Here is a 10,214-nt window from a genome sequence, read left to right on the forward strand (position 1 = left end):
TTTTGGGAGGCGTGGGGTTTGGGGAGGCGTGGGGTTTGGGGAGGCGAGGGGTTTGGGGAGGCGTGGGGTTGGGGGAGGCGTGGGGCCAACAGCTGCGTTGGTCGCTAGCCCAGCGACTGGCGCGACAGCTGCGACCGACACTTGGCAGCGCACACGTGTAATTAATTGGCGTCGGTGTAATTGGCACGTGTCATTAATTGGCGTCGGTGTAATTGGCACGTGTAATTAATTGGCGTCGATGTAATTGGCACGTGTAATTAATTGGCTTCGGTGTAATTGGGCACGTGTAATTGGCCTCGATGTAATGGGGCGCATGCCATGGGGCCTTGTAATGTGCAAGAGGCATCATAAAAGAAGAGGCACAAGCCAGGCAATAAGGGCCCCGTATTTACAATAGTTTACCGTAAAAGCAGTTTCCTATCAAACGCCGTTTTCTATGAATCGCTGGAGCACGGACTACTCCACGGTAATTGCTACCAGGATTTCATTTACTTTTCCAGGTATTATATTTACCTATTATATTATATTATATTTATTTTCGTATGTTCCTACCTATTATATTATATTTATTTAAACAACAACAACAGCAACAACAGCAACAACAACAACAACAGCAACAACAACAACAACAGCAACAGCAACAACAACAACAACAACAGCAACAACAACAACAACAACAACAACAACAACAACAGCAACAACAGCAACAGCAACAACAGCAACAGCAACAACAGCAACAACAGCAACAGCAACAGCCTCTATCTCCTCAAATCACTAATGGATTCAGCTATTTATTTATTTAATAATGATTTTATTTTTCGCGTTTTCTCGTAAGGATTCGTCTGTCTCTCGGAATGCTGCGGACTTTAGGCCCTATTTTTCTCGGTGTATGACACACACATACCTGTGCTAGTTTCTCACACAGTTTTGTGTAGATTTCCTCAGCATTCATCCCGTGATGAATGCTGAATCACTCGATTTCGTCAATTTCATTCCAAATTGCAACACAACCCGTTCTTCGATTGCGAAAGTTGAGTCCTGCCAGTCCCTCTTGGGGTATAGTCCAGGGGCCATACTTTCAGAACTCGCTAAGTGAACGTAAGTACTTACGCTCTATTTTCTTGCGTACGATGGTTTTCGCGACCATCGTATGAAATTCTTGATCTGCCCAATGTTCGGCTAGTCATTACCCTCGAGCTTGTACTCTTTGTAATATGATATCCTAGCCAGCCCCTTTTTAGCGCATTTTCTCATTTATTAAAAAAATGCACTATTGTGCTCGCCATATCCGTCTGTCTGTCCGTGACTTCACGTTTTCGTCGACGAGAAAATGCGCTCTCTGTCACTCACTGCAGTGAGTACTGAGTTATATTTTTTGTTGCAACTGGTCGCTTTCAGGGGGCCGAGGAATGGCCAACGGTCGGCTATAACTAATTGGATAGGCCGACCACAGCCACTCAGGTATTATTGAGTTATAGTTGAGCTATAATTCTGGTATTATTGAGATATAACTAATGGGACTAGGCCGACCACTGGCCACGTATTATTCTTCGCCCCTCATTGAGTTCGCCTTTACCATGCCACCCGTCGTGAACTGACAGTTGAGTAACTTACGACGTCTCTTTCCCCTCATACACTGTTAGAAAAAACGGTGACAAAACGGTCCCACTGGCGTTCTAGTGGCCGGTCGCCCCGTGAAAATAAACTGTTTCGCCGTTTTCATCAGACGTATTACGGATTTCTAGTGTTAAATTAGAATAAAAACGGCGAAACGGTGTTTTTTCCACGTGCAGACCGGCCACTGAAACGCCGGTATAATACCGTTAACGGTAATTTTTCTAACAGTGTACCTTTCACAACGCTTACATTTGAGCAACTAGTATGCGGGATTTTTCATCCGTGTATGAGCAGGCTGGATTATAAATAATTTTTGGTTTATAATAACTACAACAAGGAGGATGATCAAGAAATAAAAATTACAAACCATTTAGATCTCAAAAAAGTGTAGAAGTCGCAGACTTGTTGAACAATAATCCCCTAACCCCCCACTCCCCCCACTCACAGAGAAGGTGTAGAAGCCCTGGGGGACTGGCTGTCCCCCCTAACCCCCCACCCACTCCCTCACTCACGGAGAAGGTGTAGAAGCCCTGGGGGACTGGCTGTCCCCCCTAACCCCCCACTACCCCACTCACAGAGAAGGTGTAGAAGCCCTGGGGGACTGGCTGTCCCCCAAACTTGAGAGCGAGGGAGTACTCCCCCTCGTCCCCCACGGTGAAGTAGGCGCTGTAGGTGCCGTCCCCGCCGTCCACCACGTCCACGTCCACGTCGCTGGGGGACCAGGGGGAGGCCAGTTAGTGGGCGTGGGGAAGCCATTCAGTGGGGGAACCCACTTAGAGGAATTCATTCAAATGGGGAGCTCATTTAGAGAGGGGGAACCTATTGTGGGGGAACTTATATTACCTATTAGTGGGGGAACATATTAGTGGGGGAAACTATTAGTGGGGGAGTTCAGTGAAGAAGTCTATTAGTGGGGAGCTCAGTGGGGGAGTCCCCCATCAGCGGGGTGAAGCTCAGTGGGGGAGTCCCCCGTCAGTGGGAAAGCTCAGTGGGGGAGTCCCCCACCAGTGGGTGAAGCTCAGTGGGGGAGTCCCCCACCAGCGGGGGATCTCACTGCGGGAGTCCCCCATCATTGGGGACCTCAGTGGGGGAGTCCCCCATCAGTAAGGATCTCAGTGGTTCATTCCCCCATCAGCGGGTGAGCTCACCTGCCGTCAGCGGCCCGTATCCTACAGGTGACCGCCCCCCGGCCCGCCCCCCGCGCGTCCACGGTGATGCAGTACTCCTCCCCCGTGCGTAGGAGCCGTCCTACACCCTCCTGTAGGGTGCACGCCTCCGCCTGGGGGATGAGGGGGATGGGGGTTAGGATATTAGGATCTATAAAACTATACATTAGTAGGATAATGTATATAGTTTTATTTCAGGTTATATTAAGGAAAGTTGCAAAAATTTGGACAATTTGAAAATAAATCATTTACGATTCCAATTTTCATCAAAGCATTCTGTAAAATGACTAAAAAAAACTGTAAAATGACTAAAAGATAAAGAGACAATTCAAAATCTTCTTATACTCAGAGGTTTCCGGATCTGGAATAGTTCAGGATCTTTAATTGTTATCACTTTTGGGTCCATCACGTTCTAGGTTGCAAGCCATAAAGAAATGTAGCGTTTTTTCTCAAATTCAACACCAGAAAGCCTAAGTACACGTAGCGGCTTAAGTACACGTAGCGGCCTAAGTACACGTAGCGGCCTAAGTACACGTAGCGGCCTAAGTACACGTAGCGGCCTANTTATAAACAACATTAGTTTCTTGAAGCAGTCCGGATTTTTTACAAGGATTATTGTTCATTACGATGTTTTTAATTTTCTTATTTTTGTAGTAGATCAGAAGTTTTATTTTTTCGTTATCTGTTGTGCTCTTGGTATTATTACTGTCTCTTATACACATCTAGATGTGTATAAGAGACAGATTATATATATATTATATATATATATACATAATTTATTATATATATTATATATTCATCATTCATTATATATTATATATATGCATTAATAAAAAATGTATAAGATTATAATCATTATTAATTAAAAATTATTTTAAAAATTAATTTAAAAATTAACTTAAAAATTGAATTAAAATTGAATTAAAATTGAATTTAAAAATTAAATTGAAAATTAATTCAAAAATTAAATTAAAATTTAAATTAAACTTAAATTATTAATTAATTTAAAAATTAAATTTAAAAATTAATCATTAAATCAAATCCCCCATTTATCCCCCAGTTCCCCACGACGTACGATGACGTCCACGGCGACGTCCCCCATTCCCCCGTCGGGGGCACCCGTTACATCGACCCCCAGCTCGGTGGGGAGGGACGCGGGGACGCTGGGGGACTCGGTCACCCCCGGGCCCGTGACCCGCACCCCCGCGGGTGTCACGGGGGACTGGCTGGGGGACGAGGCCCGACGTTGGGTGAACGTCTCCTTGACGGGGGACTGTCCACGGGGGGGCAGGGGGGTGTGGGTCCACGGGCTGTGGGGATATATATATATATATAATATATATATATTATTATATTATAAATATAAATATAAATATAATAATGTATATTTTATTATATATTTAATAAATATTATATAATTCATATTATATTTATGATTAATACAATATAATACAATATATTGATAAACAATATATACGAATTATACAAGCGGTAGTAATGTATATTCACACAATGTTACAATATAAAGATATACATAATTAATAGAAAATATAACAAATTATATAAGACTATATAACATGACAGTAATAGAATATATGAATACTATATATAGTTGACATATAATAATAAATTACATACTAAATATCATATTTATTATTAATGGCAGAATATATGAATGTTATACACGATTGATATTATATTACAGAATATATATTATAAAATACAAATAGAATATTTGAATATAATGTATATAGAGGCAGAACTTTCATAGGCCGCATCTATGATCTTTTTTTAAATAACATTCTAAATAATAATTCAAAATGTTATTAAAAATAATAATAATACCTGGACCTAACCTCCTTAGGATTATTAGTTTCATATATCTTTAATTTTTTATATATTTATATCTTTAACCCCAACTTCAACCCTAAACTCTACCCCAACCCCAACCTCAACCCTAATTCCAACCCTAACCCCAACACAAACCCCAAACCACAACCCCAACACAACCCCCAACCACAACCCCAACCTTAACCCCTACCCTAACCCCAACCCCTACCCAACCCTAACCCCAACCAAAATCCTAATCCCCAACCATAAAGAAAGCATGTCCGAACATATATCATAACATATATAAATATAATATATTATAATATATAAGTAACCCCTGCGTTGGGTGAGTATAGGGTGACTGGGGTGACTATAGGGTGACTAGGGTGAGTATAGGGCGACTAGGGTGAGTATAGGGCGACTAGGGTGAGTATAGGGCGACTAGGGTTGACTAGGGTGAGTATAGGGTGAGATGGGTGAGTATAGGGTGAGTTGGGTGAGTATAGGGCGACTAGGGTTGACTAGGGTGAGTATAGGGTGAGATGGGTGAGTATAGGGTGAGTTGGGTGAGTATAGGGCGACTAGGGTTGACTAGGGTGAGTATAGGGTGAGATGGGTGAGTATAGGGTGAGTTGGGTGAGTATAGGGCGACTAGGGTTGACTAGGGTGAGTATAGGGTGAGATGGGTGAGTATAGGGTGAGTTGGGTGAGTATAGGGCGACTAGGGTTGACTAGGGTGAGTATAGGGTGAGATGGGTGAGTATAGGGTGAGTTGGGTGAGTATAGGGCGACTAGGGTTGACTAGGGTGAGTATAGGGTGAGATGGGTGAGTATAGGGTGAGTTGGGTGAGTATAGGGCGACTAGGGTTGACTAGGGTGAGTATAGGGTGAGATGGGTGAGTATAGGGTGAGTTGGGTGAGTATAGGGCGACTAGGGTTGACTAGGGTGAGTATAGGGTGAGATGGGTGAGTATAGGGTGAGTTGGGTGAGTATAGGGCGACTAGGGTTGACTAGGGTGAGTATAGGGTGAGATGGGTGAGTATAGGGTGAGTTGGGTGAGTATAGGGCGACTAGGGTTGACTAGGGTGAGTATAGGGTGAGATGGGTGAGTATAGGGTGAGTTGGGTGAGTATAGGGCGACTAGGGTTGACTAGGGTGAGTATAGGGTGAGATGGGTGAGTATAGGGTGAGTTGGGTGAGTATAGGGCGACTAGGGTTGACTAGGGTGAGTATAGGGTGAGATGGGTGAGTATAGGGTGAGTTGGGTGAGTATAGGGCGACTAGGGTTGACTAGGGTGAGTATAGGGTGAGATGGGTGAGTATAGGGTGAGTTGGGTGAGTATAGGGCGACTAGGGTTGACTAGGGTGAGTATAGGGTGAGATGGGTGAGTATAGGGTGAGTTGGGTGAGTATAGGGCGACTAGGGTTGACTAGGGTGAGTATAGGGTGAGATGGGTGAGTATAGGGTGAGTTGGGTGAGTATAGGGCGACTAGGGTTGACTAGGGTGAGTATAGGGTGAGATGGGTGAGTATAGGGTGAGTTGGGTGAGTATAGGGCGACTAGGGTTGACTAGGGTGAGTATAGGGTGAGATGGGTGAGTATAGGGTGAGTTGGGTGAGTATAGGGCGACTAGGGTTGACTAGGGTGAGTATAGGGTGAGATGGGTGAGTATAGGGTGAGTTGGGTGAGTATAGGGCGACTAGGGTTGACTAGGGTGAGTATAGGGTGAGATGGGTGAGTATAGGGTGAGTTGGGTGAGTATAGGGCGACTAGGGTTGACTAGGGTGAGTATAGGGTGAGATGGGTGAGTATNATATTTATATTTATAATTTTCAAATATAGAATAAATATATTTCTATAACTTATAGATATATATAGAATAAATAACTAGAATAACTTTGCGCCGAGTGTAGCGACTCTTGGGCAGAAGCCTGGGCGGTCCCCGAATTTTGTTTGGGTGTAGGAGATACGACATAGAGCATTCCGTCTCCCCACAACGGACATATAAAAGAGACTCTTTTTCCTTTAATTTAATTAAGGTTATATGGGATGCTTTGTATACCTGAATTGAAATCCCACATTCCTGCAATTTGAACCTTTTTTTATTTAGTTCAACCTTTGTAATTTATCCTCGAATTGATCCATAGATTTCAAAACATTCATATAAGAATATCGGCCTATGTCAGGCTATTTCATATTAAGAGAAAGCTGTGTTCACAAGGTTTTCTGCCGTGAATGAGAAAAAACGGCAGTACCGTTTCTTTTTACCCGGAAAAAACGGCAATACCGTTTTTTCCTCACCCATTAGGCAGTTTTTATTCCCGCTTGAGTTAGCATCAAGTGCATCACGATTTGGACAAAAGTGCATCAGACAAAAGTGCATCAGACAAAAGTGCATCAAATAAAAGTGCATCAGACAAAAGTGCATCAGACAAAAGTGCATCAGACAAAAGTGCATCAGACAAAAGTGCATCAGACAAAAGTGCATCAGACAAAAGTGCATCAGACAAAAGTGCATCAGACAAAAGTGCATCAGACAAAAGTGCATCAGACAAAAGTGCATCAGACAAAAGTGCATCAGACAAAAGTGCATCAGACAAAAGTGCATCAGACAAAAGTGCATCAGACAAAAGTGCATCAGACAAAAGTGCATCAGACAAAAGTGCATCAGACAAAAGTGCATCAGACAAAAGTGCATCAGACAAAAGTGCATCAGACAAAAGTGCATCAGACAAAAGTGCATCAGACAAAAGTGCATCAGACAAAAGTGCATCAGACAAAAGTGCATCAGACAAAAGTGCATCAGACAAAAGTGCATCAGACAAAAGTGCATCAGACAAAAGTGCATCAGACAAAAGTGCATCAGACAAAAGTGCATCAGACAAAAGTGCATCAGACAAAAGTGCATCAGACAAAAGTGCATCAGACAAAAGTGCATCAGACAAAAGTGCATCAGACAAAAGTGCATCAGACAAAAGTGCATCAGACAAAAGTGCATCAGACAAAAGTGCATCAGACAAAAGTGCATCAGACAAAAGTGCATCAGACAAAAGTGCATCAGACAAAAGTGCATCAGACAAAAGTGCATCAGACAAAAGTGCATCAGACAAAAGTGCATCAGACAAAAGTGCATCAGACAAAAGTGCATCAGACAAAAGTGCATCAGACAAAAGTGCATCAGACAAAAGTGCATCAGACAAAAGTGCATCAGACAAAAGTGCATCAGACAAAAGTGCATCAGACAAAAGTGCATCAGACAAAAGTGCATCAGACAAAAGTGCATCAGACAAAAGTGCANTGTTTTTATCCCTTATTTATTATTTTATTACAATATTTATTTTTCATTTATGTATGTTATTTATAATTCTAATTAGAATTATGATTATTTTATTTATTTATTTATTTTTTATAGTTATTCCATTTATTACTGTTTTTATAAGTTATTTATACAATATTTATTCTTAGAATTATAAATAATAATTATTTATTATTATTTTATTTATTTATGATTTTTTGTTGATTTATTAGCCATTGAATCATTTAAGTAGCGCTTACACTCAAATAAATGTGATACAATTTGTCTTAATTTAACCCGGCAATACGCCGTATCAGTGCTACGTGCAGAAAGTGAGTCATAAATTGGACAATTTCATTTTATATTATTATATTATATTATAATATAATATTATCTACACTAAAATTAATTAATGTGTTTCAATATATAAATAGTAACACACTTCTGGTATGTTTAACACACGCGTACTGTTGCCGGGACAAAGTGAGTCAAATTGACTCACTTGGATAAACAAAAAGATTGCTTTTTGGAAAAAATTTCTGGATTTTTTTGAGTGTAATTCATTTAGTTATGGCCATGACCCACCTTTGGTCCCATGACCCACCTTAGGTCCCATGACCCACCTTAGGTCACATGACCCACCTTTGGTCCCATGACCCACCTTTGGCCCCATAACCCACCTTTGGTCACATGACCCACCTTTGGTTCCATGACCCATCTTTGGCCCCATAACCCACCTTTGGTCCCATGACCCACCTTTGGTCTCATGACCCACCTTTGGCCCAATATTTCTAATTATTATTATTTATACACCTACACTTACAAAAATTATTGGGTCAATTATCTCCTATTAGTGACACACTTTACATTCTTTAATTAGAATTATTATTTCATATTATTATTATTTATACTGATTAATTATTTATAGAATATAATGTAAAACTGAGAGATATGAATGGGTTATAATGCCCAAATCTTACCCACTTCTCCCCCCTGACCCACTTGTTGACCCACCTTGAAGGGTGACCCAGGGATGTGGACGTCAGCAAACCGGACCGCGACGTCGTAGAGGCCCGGGACGTCGGTGGTGTAGGAGACCGTGCAGGACCCGTCCCTGTTGTCCCACCACATGACCCTCATGACCCCCCATGACCCACTTGACCCACCTTGAAGGGTGACCCACTAATGACCCACTTGACCCACCTTGAAGGGTGACCCAGGTATGTGGACGTCAGCAAACCGGACCGCGACGTCGTAGAGGCCCGGGACGTCGGTGGTGTAGGAGACCGTACAGGACCCGTCCCTGTTGTCCCACCACATGACCCCCATGACCCACTTGACCTAATGACCCACTTGACCCACCTTGAAGGGTGACCCCCATGACCCACTTGCCCCACTTGACCCACCTTGAAGGGTGACCCAGGTATGTGGACGTCGGCAAACCGGACCGCGACGTCGTAGAGGCCCGGGACGTCGGTGGTGTAGGAGACCGTGCAGGACCCGTCCCTGTTGTCCCGGCACACGAGACCGGCCTCTGCCGGGCCCTCGATGGCCAGGGCCAGGCCTCCGGACCCCGCGCCTGGGACATTAAACTTTTATTTATTCTTTTTTCATTTATTTATTATTGTTTTTTCATTTATTTATTATTTTATTATAATTTCATTTCATTCATTTATTTTTCATTTATGTGTTATTTTTTATAGTTCTTTATATATTATATAATTTAATAGTTATTTATCTGTCTCTTATACACATCTAGATGTGTATAAGAGACAGGAACAAATGACTCGCCATGATCGGGGAATAGCTATATTTGTGGTTGAACTTGATAGATATTATTGATAATGCACTAATTTTAAAAAAATCAACAAAGTAACCATTCGTATGATCCCGTCAGTTAGATGTAAGTGAGTATTAGAGCTAAATTTGTTTAGTAATTTATCTTATTGCATTAGCTTCATATCATTCGATAGTTTGATAGGAAAATTAACAACGTACGCAAATCATTAGTCTACTGAAATCGCAAGTTCTCCAAGAGTTTTAATGCAAAGAAAGCGCCAAATAAATTCACCATATCTTCAATGAAAACGTTTCGGAGACCTCGGTATTTTCTTTGCTCTAACATTTACTGTTACTAACGCGTTTTCTGTATATCCATGTTAGAAAACTTTCTCATGATAAACTGATTGAGATCTCGCTTTAGCAAAGCGTGAATGACCTTCAACGTTTCTGTTAGAGTGTTAAAACTGGAAGAGCATATAAAATTCTTACGTAATTCGAAGTATTAAAATACTGACGTGAAAT

The 10,214-nt window shown here is 41.8% G+C and overlaps 1 protein-coding gene across 1 annotated transcript in view; it reads right to left on the bottom strand.

Annotated features, from left to right (window-relative positions):
* LOC108666170 (filamin-C) overlaps positions 1–10,214 on the bottom strand; it is a gene marked incomplete at its 3' end in the record, with an annotated part of 68,931 nt that overhangs the window by 25,581 nt on the left and 33,136 nt on the right. Inside the window, exons 23-26 of the mRNA XM_047879808.1 lie at positions 9,114–9,489; positions 3,859–4,093; positions 2,766–2,896; positions 2,193–2,328 (exon numbers count right to left, since the gene is read on the bottom strand). Of these exons, the coding sequence (XP_047735764.1) occupies positions 2,193–2,328; positions 2,766–2,896; positions 3,859–4,093; positions 9,114–9,489 (878 nt within the window). The remainder of the gene's footprint in view (positions 1–2,192; positions 2,329–2,765; positions 2,897–3,858; positions 4,094–9,113; positions 9,490–10,214) is intronic.

This window comes from Hyalella azteca, unplaced genomic scaffold (assembly GCF_000764305.2).
Source record: "Hyalella azteca isolate HAZT.00-mixed unplaced genomic scaffold, Hazt_2.0.2 contig3869, whole genome shotgun sequence".
Taxonomy (NCBI): domain Eukaryota; kingdom Metazoa; phylum Arthropoda; class Malacostraca; order Amphipoda; family Hyalellidae; genus Hyalella; species Hyalella azteca.